Here is an 18,043-nt window from a genome sequence, read left to right on the forward strand (position 1 = left end):
CTGGGCATGGGGAATGTGTGAAAGTTAAGACGGTGAGTCCAGCTTTGAGCAGCTTGCTGGCCCTCGCCGAGGATGTCTGAAAGTATTCGTAGGTCAATGATGACAGGAAACGGCCAAGTATTTTTCCAAGCAGTGAACGAGTGAGCCAAGGCTTGCCGCAGCGCTAACAGATTAGATAACGATTTTCCCCGTGTGCCGCCAAGACCCCTCGGACGCTAATGAATCGCTTCAATTCTTCTGTTTCGCAGTCCTGCTATAGTCTTATACAAATTCCCTGTCTGCTCACTTAGCCGTAGCGAGACTGCGCAAGCCAAACCATTTGAACCCTGCACGGTCTCATGGTTGCTTTCCTTTTGCTCTTGTAAGGGCGACTTGAGGAAAAAATGGCGCCAGAACCGCAGGCAGCGCCCGTGAAAGCCGCCGCCTCATCATCAAGAGCCTGGGAGGCTCTTACGCCGCCGTTGGCTGAATGGATTCTTGATGCCATGTCTAGCATGGGCTTCAAGCGGTACATCAATCTCAAGCTTACGCCTTCAGGAAGAGATGCTAACTCTGGATTGTGCTTAGAATGACGCCTGTACAAGCCAGTACTATACCACAGTTCATGAAGCATAAAGACGTGGTTGTAGAAGCAGTGACAGGGTCTGGGAAAACCCTAGCGTACTTGATACCAACTTTGGAGAAGCTCTTACGGTTGGACGAGGAGATCAAACGCCATCACGTAGGAGCCATTATTTTGTCACCGACAAGGTGAGGACAAAGGAAGCGGGTACGGCTAGATTGGTGCTGAGAGGTGTAGGGAATTGGCCACACAGATTTATGGCGTTCTGCAATCAATACTAGCTTTTCACGAGCCTTCTTCCGCGGCAATGAAACCCTTCGACGAGAGTGATTCTGCGGGGACCGAGAAACTGTCGCCCTCATCTTCAGGTCCGAGAGTTGTTGCACAGCTTCTCGTGGGCGGTGACACTTCAACAACCCAAGATCTAAGCCATTTCCTCAAATACAGCCCGAGCTTACTCGTAGCCACTCCTGGACGGCTACTAGAACTTCTGTCATCACCGCTCGTCAAGTGCCCTCAGTCATCCTTCGAAGTCCTTGTACTCGATGAAGCAGATAGACTGTTGGACCTCGGATTTCGGGAAGACCTGCAGAAGATACTGGGAAGGCTGCCCAAACAGAGGCGTACGGGCCTTTTCTCTGCCTCTGTAAGCGAGGCGGTGGGAGAGATCGTTAGGGTCGGCTTGCGGAATCCTGTGAAAATCGCTGTCAAAGTCAAGGGAATAGATGGCGGGCAGGATAGAAGGACGCCGTCTAGGTAAGCGCAAAAGATATCCTTTCGTGGCTGCGGAGGATCATCCTAACGTATCATAGTCTCCAGATGAGCTATCTTATCGCTCCTGCGTCCCATACATTTCCCGCCATTTCCAAGATACTCTCAGCATTAGAGCCATCTCCAAACAAGATCATCATATTCCTCTCCACCTGCGCCGCTGTTGACTACTTTCAGCACGTTCTTTTGTCAATCCTTCCGTCGCCGAATCGTCAATCCTTTACTCTAATTCCGCTCCACGGAAAGCATCCAGCAAAGGCCCGTATCAAGAATCTTGCTGCCTTTGCTAATTCGAGCACGCCTTCGATTCTTCTGACTACCGATGTTGCAGCTAGGGGTCTTGACATCCCTCAAACGGATCTTGTGATCCAAGTAGACCCACCGAGTGATCCCAAGGTCTTTTTACATCGTTGTGGGTACGTACATTTTCGAGAATGCTTCCAATATATGTTTTGGGAGCAAATGTCGCCCTATGCCCGTCCGAGCCGTCTCATTACCCGTCCTTTTGTCTGGAAGGAGGAATGCTGACTCCAAGGTCTCCAGGCGAGCTGGGCGAGCCGGTCGCAAAGGCTTGAGTGTGGTCTTTTTACAACCTGGGCGCGAAGAGGACTACATCTCTTTTCTTGAGGTCCGCAAAACTCCAATCACTCCATTGACTAGGCCTTGTTTCGATGTCACCGATGAAGATGCTCGAGCTGCAACAAAGGCAATAAGGGAAATAGTTTTGTCAGACCGTGCTTTTAATGATAAAGCAAAGCGCGGATTTGTGTCTTGGGTCAGATCCTACAGCAAGCATCAAGCGAGCAGCATCTTTCGGATCGGCGATCTGGACTGGGAGGACTCGGGAAACGCGTGGGGATTGCTCAAACTTCCCAAGATGCCAGAGCTGAAGAAATGGGAGGGTGACAAAGCACTGGGCGTGGACATAAACTGGAATGCGTATGCGTACAAGGATAGAAAGAGGGAAGAAGTGAGGAAACAGGCAATAGCAGAGAGGACCGAGGTATCTATCACAGCTGACGTGGCTCCTTCTCCGCGGGAAAAGAAGCAGCTGAAGAGGGCATGGAGCGACAAGCTTGATGCACGAGACGAGAGGGAATTGAGAAGAAGTAAGAAGCGTACAAAGCGAGATTGGGAGAAGTGGGAGAAGATGACACCTGCTGAGCGCGAGAAGCAACAAGAGCTGGAGCGTATGATTGACCAAGTCAAAGCAAAGAAGGCAGAAGAGGACAAGCTTGATACGTTTGAGGGCTTTGATGACTGAGTCCTCCTATCGATCATACCTTAAGGATACTGTTGCGCCACGCCGATGCACATATTGCGCATGCAGCCACCGTACGTCCCGTACATTCTGAGCCTTGTCTTTTGGTTGCCAATGTCCGATGTCCAACAACCTGATTCAAAACACAAAGACACCTTCACTCTTTACGGAATGAGAGGGCTACGCCGCACACGAGATTAACATCCTAAATGTCTCCGACGAATACCCTTATCATCCCATCCAATCCTGCCATCGCTGAATAATTCCTCCCACTCCGACTGACTTGGTACTTTGCCACTAGATGCAAATGAAGTCAGCATCCTGCAATCCAATCTCCAACAGCGAGAAACAGCCACACTGACCTCTTCTTTTCCCAAGTCTGCCCACCAACGCCCCACCCCTCGTCGCGATGCACACCAGTTATCTTCACTGGTTCAGCCCCCTCCTTATCTTTTCCTCTGCCCTCGACATTCTCATCATCCTCGAACTGGACAACCCTCCTTGTGACACCTCTCTCCGTGACGCCGCTTTCCTCGCTCTGGTTGCTCTGCCTGTTGATCGCCTTCTGAACACGTCGATACTCCTCTCGCTGCCAGCACACAGTCCGCTCAATCTCCCGCCGCCATTTCCTCATGCCTTTGATCCGCTCCCGCAGATCTCGCACGCCGCAATTCTCATTCACCCTCTCTTCCATGCTCTTCCCACCAAGATTCACACCCTTAAGAAACACCTCCGGCACTCTGCTTTCCCCACTACTAGGCCTGCCCTCACCACTACTGACCCTACTACTCCCGGCATTGACGCCCCGATGCTGCCCCGGCGACACAGGACCCTTGCTCGCAGCCGGAGGCGAGGGATTATTCTCCTTCCACAGCGCCAACGCCCGCTCAGCAGCCTCCCTGCCCGCGCGCTCCGCCTCCTCCTCTCTGCCCACCTGCGCACCGATGTCGTGGATCAGCTTCGCGAGCACGATGCCGTCCATCTCGAGCCATTCGTTCACGCTCTCGACGCGGTCCGCCAGCTTCTGCAGCTGCGACGACCGCGCGTTCAGCAGGCCTTCGAGGGCGCCGGCGCTGCCGGGCAGGGCGTCCGTTTTCGGTATGCGGGCTCGTGGGGTGCTGGGGCTGGAGCGCGAGTGGGGCGATGCGGGGGAGTTTGGGCGGGATGGTGGGGTGGAGAGGGATTTCTGCGGCGAGGGCGAGTCAGTGGTGGGGTCTTTGCATCTCAGGATCCTGTGGGGGAGGAAAGGGGACAGGGTCGTGGTGGAGGATGGGTGTTGGAAAGAGGAAATGAAGGGATGGAGCGATGTGCTCTTTCCTTTGTATGTTTTTGTGGATTTTCGAGGGGAGAGAGGTGGAAGGAGCTTTCATCGGCACTGATGATCGAGTATGATGTGAGAGAAGGGGCGGCTGATAGGAGTTTCAGCTCCTGCTCCTGCTCTGCGACTTCTTTCGTCTTGCAATATGCAAAACATACTCGAATCAGGGCTGCTCGCTCACGCAAAAATCTCTTCATCAGCGGCGATGATTGCGTTGATACGAAGACAGACTCAGCCATCATAGGTATAGGGTCATGAGTCATGCTCCTGCCTCTCACCTCTCTTTCCCTTTAGCACTCAAACATCCCCTCAAGCACACTCCAATCACTGGCAGTGATGAGGCCAGGAAAAGGGTGGCTCATCCGCAGCAATGATTGAGATAATGTGAAGGCAGTGATGCGAAGGCAAGAGCAGGTCCCAGAGGATTAAAGTCCTGCTTCGGCTCCAGGACTTCCTCCTTCTTACAAGCACCACCAATCCACACAAGCATCGCTGAACATTGGCAACTTTCCATCCAACATTCAAAGCATCGATCAAGCGTTACAAACATCTTGCACATGAGCAAAGAATTAAAACACGTACCCTGTCTCCAATTCTTGTCTCACTGGCACTCCGTTGCGTGAGCGTTCGAATATAGTCCATCTTTGGCGGTATGCTGTGTCCGTTTTGCTTGACCACGGATGTTAAGTGGATGTGTGCGCTCGATGCTGTCCTAATAAGGACATGAGTTGGACAGATGAATGTCGGTAGATGGTTGATAGTAGGGTATGGAAAAAATTCGGTCCAAAAGATCGCGTGCTGGTGTTTGGTGTTTGCTTTCCGATGCGAAATCTGAGAGTAAGGTTCCCAGTGAGATGTGAATCTGCAAAGTGTTGAAGTTGACGATGACCGGGTTTTAGAGCACAGGCACAGAGGGAATAATGCTTCACTTCCGAGGAAGTTCGACACAATTACTTTGCCCTTCGCTACGAACATGAACACTGCTTTCTCCAAGGCTTTCTTACCTCTGGACTTGGCTTCGCTGCCCGCTGCTGAATCACATCATATGCAAGGCCTAGCATCTATACTGGTAGGATATATTGCCAGCCTTGGCCTCGTTTCTACCACTTTCGAAAGTTACCTCTATTACATACGTACATAAAAAACCCACTTGACCGCACTTTCGCTTGGGAAAACGCCTTCGCGACCTCCACCGCTAGCTCCATAGCTGTAACGCGAAGGATCAATCTATAGTGAAGAGAACGTTTGGCCGCCATATAGGAAATCTAGTTGAGCTCCGTCTAGACGCTATGGCCTGTTAGCTCATCTACGTCTCGTGTCCGGTCCTCGGTTCCGAACTTGAGTATTGTCGTCCGGTTGGGAAGAGTTGGGTCAAGATGTGACCTCTTCGCCAACTTCAAGGCTAAGACTAAGGCCAAGGCTCAACTCCAGCTCGAGCTCAGGCCTGAACCCCGAGCCAGAACCCGAGCCGGAGCCTGAGCTAAGATCCGTCACTATCACGGTTGCGAGGCAGAAGGAGCTGAATAAATTCGCCGATAATACAGCAGTCCACCTTGATACGACCAAGAGGATCCCGAGAGGGAGAAGCATCGCTGGTCCTGAAGGCACCCCTGAAGGTTCTGGCAATGGCTGGAGTGTCTATGAACTCAGGCTACATACGAGACTCCACAGCGGACTTGGCGGCTTCACGAGCTCCAAAGCGCCTTGGTAGTTCTTGTATCATTTCAAAAGACCCTAGCATCACCAGCAGCACGCACCAGAAGATCTAGGATGGTGTCTTATTCAACGAGGGCGCAGAATTTTGGTTCGCTTACCGGTTGGATGGGCGTGCGGAGCAGCAATGACTCCTGGGGAGGTTGACGGATAGGGCACATGTTGATGGCTCGAGGAGATAGGCCTGGCGAAGCTGGACGGTATGCTCGCCCTGGCGGCAGCAGCTCTGAGTTGAAAATCGACCTTTCTCTAAGCAGCACTGGTTCAAAACGGCCTTCAGCATGTGATTGATTGCACCGCTAGCGCAAGAACCCTCTTCTCCGACTACTAGCCCCTGGAATCGCGGTGCATGGCCACTTCGCTGCTGGCCAATGGCATCCTAGAGGCAAACCTGCGCAACCCGAGTCCCACCGCCGTCGTCGCGAGAACCCAAAGCCCACTTCATCAGGACTAGACGCAGCATTCAAGCCGCTGCCTGGAGGCCGTCAGTGTCCGGCTGCCTCCTCGTCCCAGCCTTCATGCCCAATGCGGTTGCTCCCGTTGGCTCATTGCATTCACGTTCGAAATCGAGACTTCCTTTAGTGGCTCCTATCCCCCACTGCAAACCTGAGCTCTATTGCCTTCCTCACCTCCCTGAAGAACACATGAACATCACCATGGATTACTTGCACTCCGCAAGACAATGGGTTTTGTCTGTCCGTCTAGCGACGTTCTTGCTGTATGATGTTCATAAAAATGTAGCGAAACCTTGAGAGACTCACCACAGATCATGTAATGAAGCAAGTCGTGTTACGAGACCCGCAGTACCGGCCGCATCTTCCCCTCATGGCAGCATAGGCAGTCATCACCACCGCTGGCTCCAGGCGTCGTACGGTAGGAAAAGCGTTCTGTCTCTTTTGGCTCTATCTTTACAAGCCCAAATATCAAACACTACGAATTATGTGCACTGGACTTCGTTGAAAATGATTCATTGTAATCGCTCCTGGGGGTATCTATTCTATGCTTTTTTAAAGACCACTGACACCCTGATGAACTCCTTCTGTAACAACACGCATGGTATCTTCGTAGCACAGCACACCAAACCACCCATCAAGAGCCAGCTCTTCCCCCTCCTCAAACGCTAGCTTCTCGAAACTTTTTGAAAGGCAATGAGATGGGCTGTCTGCGTCCGACTTTCGACGTACTGATACAAGATGCATATTGATCCCATGACCCGAGGTAGAAAGTATCTCCCCCAATCATGACATCTTGCTATTTTGCAGACAACCCAACCTCAATCAACCTCCACTGAAAACCGATATGTCAACGAAGCCTCATGCAGTGGCAAAGCGTCCTTTGAAAGCAATGAGATGGGCTGTCTGCGTCCGACTTTCGACGTACTGATACAAGATGCATATTGATCCCATGACCCGAGGTAGAAAGTATCTCCCCCAATCATGACATCTTGCTATTTTGCAGACAACCCAACCTCAACTGCCCTCCACTGAATACCGACATGTCAACAAAGCCCTCATGCAGTGCAGAACCTCCTGCATCGGACTTTGAAGGCACACGATGGTTGCTGTTTCCAAGATCTGTAACGCTCGTCCTGTCATGGCATCTTGTTCCAAATTCTACTCGCGTCATTTTGAGGGTCCTCGTCGGCGACGAGCACGTATGTGCTCACGAGCCCAGACTCCAGTATGTGTCAAGGATAAGCCGGTCGCAAGCCCCCCATTTGCAATGCCGAAGCAAAGCTGGAGCGAGAAGATAAAAGCATCGTGTCTAAGAAGATTATGGTGAGATGACAGTCCGCCGAATTGACGAAAGGAAGGTGTGTGTGAAGCTGCTGTTTATCGTCGGACCGTAGTGGAAATATAACAGATGCCAAACGTCGAAAAGTGCGGTGTGAGGTCGGGACCCGAGAAAAGAATGTTAATGTGCATCTCCAAGCCGCCCGTCAGAATTAAGGTCTCCTCACGTCCCTCCCGCATGTCGTACGGCATGCTGCCTTAAGCAGCCACCGGTCCCATCACCTCTTGCCCTGCAAGGTATTCGGTGATCCCAGGAGGCACTCCCATCGCTATCACTCTATCGGCCAACTCTCTTTCGATACCTCCATCCTTGACCAGCCTATTGAAGAACACCTTCATCCCTTTCGCAGGATCACTCTGCGTACGCTCCAAATCTCCAGGTCGCCAATTGTCCTCAATTTCAGTCTGTATACCCCTGTCCGACAAACCGTCTGCTCCATTTCGGTCCAACGCTGCAGAGATGACATTCTGTGGTTGTGTGTAAGGAAACCCATTTGGACCGTCCATCAAGTCTTGCTCCTCCGCTAACATTTCCCTTTCAAACTCTTCGTATCCGTCATCTAAAACATAGTCGTCACCGTGCTCCTGCCAATAACGATCCATATCAGCTTTGATCTTCGGATTCAAGTTCGCAATGAATTGATCAGCGTCATCCATAATCTCGCTTTGTTTCTTCGCCGGAACGGCTTGTTGACCACTTGATCGTACATCATCAGTACGAGCAGCTGCAGAAATATTGTGCATAGTCTCTGCCTGCTTTCCACTCGTGTTAGGCACAGCTTGCTGCTCGCCCGGTTGCTCGCTGGCAGCTTGTGTGACAAACTGTAGGAGTCCTGTTGGTGCTGTAGGACTGCTAACCGCCTGCCCGAAAGTTGGTGCCGCAGGAGGAATAGACTGTTCAAAGACTGGTACCTTGCTGGGGGTTGGTACACCGGCAGGGTGCGCAGGATCGTACTCGTCAACGTTTTCCTCATCTCCAAGGTCAGAGTTCGCCGTAGAAGTAGACAATCGGCTTGACTCTCGAAGCGTGCTTGGCTGCTTCGGTTGATGCCTCAAAGCCTTCTCTCTAGCCTTCTCCAAAGCACCTGACGGTTTCATGGCGGCAGCTGCCGGCATAGCTGTATGGCCTGAGTTAGGACGCGGTGGTGGTGCCATTGCTTTCGAAGGTAGAGGGGAGTTGGTTGTTGGACGTGGTTGCAGTGGTGAGTTGCGTAGGATACTCCTAATCTCAGGTACGCTGGTTGATGATGCTTCTTGGGTTGTTTTGTTGATTTGCTCTTGTTCGTCATCTTCGTCATCACCACTGTCACTACTACCTGGAGAAGGGACTCTGAATATGAGCGTGGGACCAGGGGGTGGTGTGCTATCCAACGCTGGGTGCGTATCAGGCCCATCAGATTCAATGAAAGAGTTGTCGTCTTGACGAGATCGTAGCTCGTCCGGATGAGCAAACAATGTGCCAGTGTAGGGCCGAGCTCTAAAAGGATTACCAAAAATGGCATCATTAGGTGCGCTGGTTCGAGCTTTCTTGAAAGGACGTTCTTTAGTTGGCGTCTCTTGCGCCGCCGCAACTTCTTCGTCAGACGATGAGTCGACCATGAAATACTCATCAACCAAGCCAAAGCCGCCATTGGCTGGAAGCGGGATAACATCAGGAGATGGCCTGCGCTTTCGCTTCTGTCCAGGAGTCTGGGCAATATCCGCGGATTTCTGCTGCTCCGCCAGGTCTTTCTTCGCAATCTCTAAATCCTTCTTCTGCTTCTCTAAAGCCTCTGCCTCTCTCCTTAATTGTGCTCTCATCCTCTTGATCCGCTTCTCCTCTTCCGACTGCTCCTTAGTGAGAAGCCTTTGTTGGTTTGACGTCGGTTGACGACGACGATGGCCTGGGTCAGCGACAGAATCTGGAACGTCAGGGGCAGGTTGGGTCTGGGAGCTACCCAAATTGACCTGGGGCTCGGTCTGCGCGAGGTGCTGAGGTTGTGCTGGTTGGGTTTGTGGGGCAGAGGGGGCAAGACGGGATGAAAACGGAATGTATTTCGTGACTGAACGAGCAGAAGGTAAGAAACTTGAGAGTCCCCAACCCCGGGCACGTGGTGTCTCTGGCACTTGTTCCGGTTGAACTTGGTCTTGCGATTCTGCAAATAGTCCCCCTAACGCAGGGCCGTTGGTATCTGGATTCTCTTCTGCAACGTATGGTGATTCGACAACATCCGCGATGTGCCGAGCCTCCTCAAGTTGGGCTCTCTTTCTCGCCTCGATGTCACCTACAACCCCGTTAAAACCTAGCCTAGAGAACGCATGACTATAGTATCAGGAATGTACTCACTCCAACGCGAAGTCGGGTCATCCGTGGGATTGACTGCTACTCCATATTCGTCAACTTCGATTTCCTTGGTCCTGCCTAGTAAGAGTTGACCGTCGGCGGTATACGGGTCGGGCACGATTTTGGTACGCTTTTGAGGCGACTTAAGTGATTGGAAGGCCTCATTCTTTGTGGTTTGCGGAGTACTTGAGCGTGATGCTTCGGCGGCCTTGGCCCTCAATTTGGCGTTCTCAGCCTGAAGTGTAGCCGTTTCTTCCTCCATTTCCCGAAACCCTCTCTTGCGTTGGGCCCTCCTCATGAAGGCGTCTCTCATGGTGAAGCCTGAAGGCGGTAGTGACTGCTGTGATTGCCACGATGGAAGTTGCGGCCGGTATCTTGCGTCCCCTTGGACGAATGACTTTACGATGGGATGATCTGTCGTAAGTTTACTCAAGTCAGAACCTGGATTCGCTCGTGACTCGATGTAACGACAAAGAGGAGCAACAAGTTCAGAAGGCACCACAAATGCCGCAGGCTTTGAGGGCCGAACAGGGTCCTTTGTGCCCTGAATATGGTCCATATGAAGGGTAATGAGACTATGTGAACGTTCTGGATTGCTAGGTAGATAGTAGATTGTTGGTTCAGAGGCAGGTTTGGGAGCCTGTGGGATGGGCTTGGGAGAAGGAGACAATGAAACGGGAGCTACCCCAGTTGGGGTAGGAGCCCTAAAAGAGGTCTCAGACGAAGGATTTAATGGAGTGGTTGGAGCAACGGCATTAGGGGTGAGAGGCCCAGGGCTGCGTCCAGGACTTCGAGGACTACTGTTCAGAATGTCCCTAAATGTTTGGGATGTGGCCGATTCGCGGCGCTCTTGTGGGGTAGTGGATCCTTGCACGGGATGTGCATTCATGTCCTGAACCTGCACGGGATGTACAGAAACACCTGTAGGAAATTGGGTCTCACCAGGGGGTTCCACGTCTAACCTCTCCGTATCCTCCATTTTTTCCTTATCATCGAAGACTTTTCGTGTGGTAGGGCTGGCTTGTACCGCGGCTTCTACTTGTGTTGAGCTATCGGAAGCTTCAGGTGGGTCCGCGTCCATAGCCGAAGACTCTGGTGCATCATGGCTGTTCGTGGCTAGGGGTTGTGTACGACCTCGTGCTAATTTCTTGGCTTTGCCGATGCGACCACCTCGGACTGATCCGCCTCGTGTTGAGGGCGGGAGGTCTGGGGGAGCGGCGGTGGTGTTGTTGCGAGTGGTTGTGCGTTTGGTACGATTTGAACGAGTTGCGGTGGGTAGGGATTGCGGAGGTGATGCAGGTACCCCAGACTCTTGTTCCTGGAGAGTAACCTGCCTACGGGTTCTCGCCATGGTAAGTAAGTCGAACCTGAACCTGGAGGGGAACCCAGTGGACGGAGGAGTGTCGTGAGGCAATCAAGGTAGAAATGGTAGCTGTCACTGAGCTGTGATGATTCTTTTGCTTAGCAAGATAAGATGTGAGGGTGTGGAAGAAAAGTGAGGTTGGTGTTGTTGATGAGAAAGAAGCGTTTTGTGGAGTTGAAGATGTTCGGAATGTTTTGCTGTTAGCGTGACCACTAGCGCGCCTTCCGGATTGGGCTGGTTGTAGGAACTTGTGCCACCAAAATTCTTTGTGATTGACGAACTCCTTCCCATGAGAGAAACAGACTCGAAAAAGGTACGGATCATTTAAGTGATATATTTGGGGGAAAATTTTGTATCACTGCTAATATTACTAGTTGTTTGCACTTTGGGCGAGCGTACTAGTACTCTAGCGAATGATCAAGTCTCAGTCCACCTCTGCACTCATGAATGACTTGATGCCGCGCTTTTTTTCTACCCTCTGAGCACTCTGTAGTAGGTAAAACAAGATAGATACAGTAGTAATCTTAGTAGACACATAGCCTTGAATGAAACAAACATGCTGGCAGAGCGCGCGCACACCATCTTTCTCCGGAGGCGAAATCTCGAAGGCCTGGTAGACACCAGTACGCCCTCACGCAGGTTCTCTGTGAAACAGACTATTCGATCTACAGAGATGACGACCGAAGCGACAGCCCCTGATGCTGGACACCGGGCGGGGGAGGTGCGTGCTCGGTTCAGCTGGTCTTCCTCTAGTCACTAAGAATCTCTTTCTCATTGCACAGCGATCTCGCCCTTCCAGCATGCAGGGGTCAAGCCCAGAGTACTGATCATCCTTTGCCATCGCTCCGAACCCCTCTCCTTTCGCTCCATGTAAGCCAACAGCTTTTGCCGCCTGTGCAACAACAGCCTCAAATTCCGCTTGTTGACCTTGTCGTTACGATTCGGACCTTCATACCGATCTGCCAGCACTCGAATCTTGGCTGTCAAGATGCCAATTTGAACCTCTGAAGATCCTGTATCTGGGCCTATTCTTGGTGTGGGTACCTGAGGTGGGATAAGTGGATTATGTTTCACAACGGCGGGTCCCTTGGGCTTGAGTATGTGATCTGTGTTGTGACGCCCGAAGGTCTCGATGATGCGTTCGGTGTTCTTTTTCGTTCGGTGTTTGCTGCTAGCATTGGTGAGACTGACGATGCGTTGTACTGCTTCTGTAGCCGATGCATCTCGTTTTTCCCATCTCTCATGGGCTTGCGCTTCCTGGTCAGGGTCGGAAATGGTAGAAGAAGGAGGTGGCAGAGGTCGCGTGAGGTATCGGGAGAATTCGAGGGACCGTGCCAGCTCTTCATGCTTAATTCCATGATCTAGGTGCTTCTCTTCCGAGGCGTAAGCTGGCGAAGGAGGAGGCGTGTCTGGATTAGCCTTCACAGCCTCGAGAGAGACGGCACTCGGGTCTTGCTTGATCTCTTGAGGAACTTCCGTATCGAACGATTCGACAAAAGGTGTAGGGATACCACGGATTGGGTCTCCTAATTCTTTCGCCTTTTGTTCTTTGAGAACAGCTTGACGACTCAGATTGGCATCTCTGCGGGCTTTGACTTGGCGTAGTGTGTACTCATCTCGATGCACTTGCTTCCTCTTCTTGAGTTGCCGAATGTTCCAACCAAGGCTGCTGGTCGTGGAGAAATGTAGATGTAACGAGGCTAGGATAGGAGCGAGGAAGCTTGGAGGAGTGTGGCACCATAGTGACTCTGCAGCGCATTCAGTCTCGATACTTTAGTTGGCCGATGGAATGACTTACCGACTGCAGTCCGCGTTTGAAGACGCAATGGCAAACGCGACGCCATTTGAGAGACTCGTAGCTGCGGAAGAGTAAGGGACTCGCTCAAATTTCATGAACTCTCCGTATCGTATCGTATGCGCTAGACTAGCGCATTACATTAGCATCCCGCACAAACTTTCTTCGCGAAATCGAGCTTCAAGGCCTTACACACAACTCAGCTCGACAGCAGCTCAACATCACCTTTCCTTGATATCTTGTGCTCATCCCGATATCAAGACCGTCAAGATGGCACCCAACAACCTCCCATCAATGTTTAATGCGACCTCTCAAGACATTGAGATGTTGCTTGCAGCTCAGTGTCATTTGGGCTCCAAGAACATGCAAACTCATATGGAGCCGTACCTGTGGAAGACTCGCCCAGATGGAATCAACGTGATCAACATTGGAAAAACCTGGTAAGATCCAAGGAAGCTGTCAAGTTACTTGCCGGCGGAAGCTGACTCTGCTGCTCCTAGGGAGAAAGTCGTCCTCGCAGCTCGCATCATCGCAGCAGTCGACAACCCTGCTGATATCGCCGTCATCTCTGCTCGTCCTTACGGTCAACGTGCTGTCCTGAAGTTCGCCGCTCACACCGGTGCTGTTGCCATCGCCGGTCGCTTCACTCCCGGCAATTTCACAAACTACATCACCCGCTCGTTCAAAGAGCCCCGCCTCATCATCGTCACCGACCCGCGCACCGATGCCCAAGCCATCAAAGAAGCCTCCTACGTCAACATCCCTGTCGTCGCTCTCTGCGATACCGACTCTCCCACCGAATTCGTCGACGTCGCTATCCCTACAAACAACAAAGGTCGTCATGCTATCGGTCTGATCTGGTGGATGCTGGCACGTGAGGTCCTCCGTCTACGTGGTACCCTCGCCGACCGTGAAACCGAATGGGACGTCATGGTCGATCTCTACTTCTACCGCGATCCTGAAGCCGAAGAGAACAAGGACTCGGCAGGCCAAGAGGAGGAGAAGGTCCCAGGTGTCAACGATGTCGGACCTCAAGCTATCGATCAGGGCTTCGCCGGCAACGCCGAGTGGGAGGTTCCAGGTGGTGCTCCAGGTGGCGCGGCTGCTTTCAGCGCTGCAAGCAACACTGCTGGTGCTCAACCCAGCTCCACTTGGGATGCGGAGGGTGCCGACTGGGCTGCGGGTGCTGCTCCTGTGCAGACCGGCAATGATGGATGGACTGCTGAGACCAAGAAGGAGGGTGAGGTCCAATGGTAGAGCAACATCCTTGGATGATGTGATGGAGACATAAAATGACGGCACTCATGAGGGAAAGATACCTGGTAGACTTCTGCTAGGGGAATGCCCTGTGCTATCACATGGATGGACTTAATAGTAATCCAATCTTCATTGCATGCTGTTGAACCAGAAGATGAAATTTGCTACTCCAGTACTAGGCACTGTTCATGTCCGTGCTTCTTGATCTACTGCTGAGCTTCTTGGCCTGAATTAATTCTCGTTGTCCATTAAGCCCTCGCGACAGCTCCGCCATCCGGTCTGCATTAACATCGCAAGTCACAACCCAAAGAACCGACGCCAGAGCAAGCAATATACCGAAGATAACCAAGAGAAAAACGATCCCAACCAGAATGCTGATTACCGTCATCTCCAGCGGCGTCGGCATAGTTGCCAGGCTGTCCATGACGAGGATGGGGACAATGTGATTATTCGAGTGGCGTCCGGATGGTGATGGTGATAGTGGAGTCAACGGTTTGTGGAAGTGCTGGAAAGGAGACTTGGCTCAGAGGGTAGTGTCTAAATTAAGCATCTTCAGTGCTTTGTCTGCCTTGTGTGTTGACTTGCTATCAATGCTGCTCTTTGTTTGTAGCAGCTGTTGGAGCCTTGTCAGGTCACGACTGTCTGAGCTCGTGACCTTTGTTATAAAATTATACGGATATCTTTGTCTTCTTGGGACGAGCAATCTCTTTTCCAACATCAAAGGCATCCAATGCTAGGAATGACAGCCCTTCTCATGTCAACTTCCTTCTGCAAATTCCTAATCCCACAACATATCCTTCAGCTGTCCTGCGAGCATGCCTAAACCACTAAACCTTACCTTCGGTATCGAATTCGAATGCATCGTCTCCTTTGATCCTACCACATACAAACCAGCTCTACACGCCGCTGAAGGCATCCTTTGGGAAAAGAAAGTTTCGTCGCTTTTGCACGAGGAGAGTAAACTCTGCATCCTTTTCCGCGAACACCTCGTCCATTTGCTCAGAGCAAACGGCTTCCCTACTTACGACGTGACATCTGCCGGAGGCAACCAGAAATGGACGGTCTCCCACGACACATCCATCGACATCAAGGACGGTCCTCGCTCCCAGGACGGGTTCCTGGAGTGCGACATTGAGATCACGTCTCCAGCGATGCGCTTTTGTCCGAAGGCGCTGCGTCGGGTGCAGCATGTGATTCGAACACTGACGAAACACCTCGACGTGTCCGTGAACCCATCCTGTGGCCTGCACGTCCATGTCGGCAATCAGAAGGCCGGCTTTCCTCTGCAAACGCTCAAGCATTTCTGTATCCTGACGGCTCTGTTCGAGTATCAGCTCAACAGCCTTCACCCCGCTCACCGAATCGGCAATTGCCACGCCAAAGGCCCGTCTGCAGCATTCAAAGGCCACGATCTGTGGGACACGGTGCGAGCGATTCAAGGCTGCGAGACGGAGGAAGAACTCGTGCTGCTGTATGCAGATAAAGAGGACCGTCCAGACAGGTGCTTCGCTTATAATCTCTGTCCGATGGTTTTCGGATCAAACAAGACGATTGAATTCCGACAGCACGAGGGTACCCTCGAGTGGTCGGAGATCATGAATTGGGTCCAGGTGGCGGGTGGTATGGTCGACGCAATGCATGACATCAGTAGCTTCGGCCTGGCGCAGCTCATCGGGACCTGCGCTTTTGACCCCAGGTTTTCCGTTTCTGATCTCCTCCGCCGGCTCAGACTGAAAGCTCTGGTCCCGTACTACAGCGGCCATTTGCATATGCATCAACGCCCTGAGCCAGTTCGGGTGCGCGGTGGGATTGAAGGGAATGTGGAGGGTGTGCCTCATGGACGTCATGCGGTTAGTGGGTGGAACGAGTTGGAGAGACGGCACAAATTTGAAAAACTTGAAGAACTGGAAAGACTCCGGATGCTTGCTAAAAGGCATGAGCTTGAGAGGCGTCGCGAGCGTGCAAGACAAAACGAGGCGATCGATGCACGAAGAGCGACTTCCGAGTATGAAGGAGAAGAATGACGCCTTGACGACCGCGACAGGTTCAATTTAGCTCACTGCTTGCAGGTTTGCGTGGGTCTGTCGAAGAGTAGTAGCTTTCTGGTGCAAGGATGAACAGTTTTTGATATCACGTCCGGCTCCGTACTGTCCGTCTTTGCCTTCTTGTAGGGAGATTGCTGAGTTTCCTGCTTAATTTTGGGGTCAACAAACGTGATTTTCGTAAGTCTAAGACATTTGTTAATATTTTTTTTGCACTACATTGCTCATGAATAGTCCAAAAATATGAGTAAAGCATTTGAAGCGAGCCGTAAGTAATCACAAAAGCTTGGGAACTGTAATGTATGGCGTTCTTAAGTAGAGTAACGATTGCAACTCTGGATGGAAGCACCTTCCAGCCCACAGGTTCTCATACAAAATTAAAAGGAAGACTTGACCTGCAGAATATCTTGGTATCTGGCTCACCTGGCCCGGAATTTCTGGCAAGTAGGTAATCTTTCGATATGACCAGTGGGGTTTTTAGTGTCATGCTTTCTTTGAGATAGAGTAGCTTCATCATACATCTCGCCTGCCCGATCAATTCTTCCCCTTGAGGTATTCCCTTGCGCATTGGGATCGTAGCCGCTGTTGTCTCAGAGGCATTTCTTCACATTTCAGCACAATTCGATGCTGCAGTGGACAGACGGAATGATCTTGTTCGATGCATTACCGGTGCAGCGAGGTAAGTGCGTGACACGTTTGACTCCAATCCAAATCCACCGCTATGCCGTTTGAGGCCATGGCCCAAACAAGCTGAGAGAGGAAGTTGGATTATGAGATGGATTTGCTGTCGAATTAAGGTATCATAGCCAGAAATTCTATTATTCACGACTAAATCTGCTTCGTGTTTGAGCATTAACAGCCAGAAAACTTTCGTTGGCTGATCTTGTCGATATGTTTCGATTCGTCCAGCTTCGAATACCAGATTTATTGAAAAGCTGTCTCCGCCTTTTCTTCATCTCATACTCTCTTTACGCGTAGAACGAAGATGTCCTTTCCAGAGAATGCTGTACATATCATGGGGATTCCCAATCCCGTTATCATCCCTTTCTCTCGGTTGTCACTTTGCCGTCTCCTGATCAGAATCGAAGTCACTACCATGTGGTCGACTTCATTAAATCACACGGCCATGTTCTCATCGAGTGCAGTACTTGCGCAATATAAGTTGCAGCGTATTGAAGTGCCACAGCATCTCTCTTATGACTTAAGCTTCGGGCTTCGTAACTGAACAGAAACACGCTGCTACACATAAAGATCTCCCATCTAGATGATCCTCGATGGATTTGTACATATATCAAAGTACTCTGGTAGGACCAATCGTGCGGTACAAGGCTAGAGCCTGGGATTAGGCGATTCGCACTCGCATTCTCTATACAGAATAATACCATTCTTTGAAACGGTCGATAAGATTTCTATGATTGGTCAATCATTGCGCTTGCGGAACTTGAAGAGGATATCTGCTCTATTTGTCGTTATTCGTGATGCGCTAGGTACGAAATTATAGAAGGCAGACTCTTTCATGGTTTACTAGGCAAAATATTAGGGCGGTCACCGGAATACCAAGACTGGCCAAAGGCCAATTGGTGTTGAAAAGAATGTTTTTTTTACGTCTATTATCCTTGCCTACAGTCCAATCAACCGGCGTAACACCATCCATACATACCATTTTGCGTCTCGAGTACAAACACCGATTTTGGTTATTGGGACGGTAGCTTTGCCAAGCCGTGGCTATTTGACTGGTGGAATCCATCGCAAAAAAAAAAAGAGAGGAAAAAAGAAAGGTCGAGAAGTTCTCGATACTAGAGTGGTTTCTAGAGCCGAAGGCGGGGCTCGACTGTATTGCCGTCA

At 51.2% G+C, this 18,043-nt stretch overlaps 6 protein-coding genes across 6 annotated transcripts; 3 read left to right on the forward strand and 3 right to left on the reverse strand.

The window, feature by feature from the left end:
• Positions 1 to 383: 383 nt before the first annotated feature.
• On the forward strand, positions 384 to 2,597 carry HO133_011092 (uncharacterized protein; the record flags this gene model as incomplete). The annotated part of the gene is made up of 5 exons (XM_037301941.1): positions 384 to 508; positions 568 to 750; positions 800 to 1,318; positions 1,375 to 1,749; positions 1,877 to 2,597. The coding sequence occupies 5 exons, from the start codon at positions 384 to 386 to the stop codon at positions 2,595 to 2,597; spliced, it is 1,923 nt and encodes a 640-aa protein (XP_037153575.1).
• A 194-nt stretch (positions 2,598 to 2,791) lies between these two features.
• HO133_011093 (uncharacterized protein) lies at positions 2,792 to 4,151 on the reverse strand (the record flags this gene model as incomplete). The annotated part of the gene is made up of 3 exons (XM_037301942.1): positions 2,792 to 2,891; positions 2,957 to 3,809; positions 3,971 to 4,151. The coding sequence occupies 3 exons, from the start codon at positions 4,149 to 4,151 to the stop codon at positions 2,792 to 2,794; spliced, it is 1,134 nt and encodes a 377-aa protein (XP_037153576.1).
• Positions 4,152 to 7,616: 3,465 nt separating this feature from the next.
• HO133_011094 (uncharacterized protein) lies at positions 7,617 to 11,092 on the reverse strand (the record flags this gene model as incomplete). Its single annotated transcript, XM_037301943.1, has 2 exons — positions 7,617 to 9,682; positions 9,745 to 11,092. The coding sequence occupies 2 exons, from the start codon at positions 11,090 to 11,092 to the stop codon at positions 7,617 to 7,619; spliced, it is 3,414 nt and encodes a 1,137-aa protein (XP_037153577.1).
• A 783-nt stretch (positions 11,093 to 11,875) lies between these two features.
• HO133_011095 (uncharacterized protein) lies at positions 11,876 to 12,948 on the reverse strand (the record flags this gene model as incomplete). The annotated part of the gene is made up of 2 exons (XM_037301944.1): positions 11,876 to 12,852; positions 12,903 to 12,948. The coding sequence occupies 2 exons, from the start codon at positions 12,946 to 12,948 to the stop codon at positions 11,876 to 11,878; spliced, it is 1,023 nt and encodes a 340-aa protein (XP_037153578.1).
• A 221-nt stretch (positions 12,949 to 13,169) lies between these two features.
• HO133_011096 (uncharacterized protein) lies at positions 13,170 to 14,156 on the forward strand (the record flags this gene model as incomplete). Its single annotated transcript, XM_037301945.1, has 2 exons — positions 13,170 to 13,339; positions 13,400 to 14,156. 2 exons carry the CDS (start codon positions 13,170 to 13,172, stop codon positions 14,154 to 14,156), a joined length of 927 nt encoding a protein of 308 aa, XP_037153579.1.
• An 815-nt stretch (positions 14,157 to 14,971) lies between these two features.
• Positions 14,972 to 16,180, forward strand: HO133_011097 (uncharacterized protein; the record flags this gene model as incomplete). Its single annotated transcript, XM_037301946.1, has 1 exon — positions 14,972 to 16,180. The coding sequence occupies one exon, from the start codon at positions 14,972 to 14,974 to the stop codon at positions 16,178 to 16,180; it is 1,209 nt and encodes a 402-aa protein (XP_037153580.1).
• Positions 16,181 to 18,043: the final 1,863 nt, after the last annotated feature.

The sequence above is a fragment of the Letharia lupina genome, assembly GCF_014066315.1.
Source record: "Letharia lupina isolate WasteWater1 chromosome Unknown contig_9, whole genome shotgun sequence".
Classification (NCBI taxonomy): domain Eukaryota; kingdom Fungi; phylum Ascomycota; class Lecanoromycetes; order Lecanorales; family Parmeliaceae; genus Letharia; species Letharia lupina.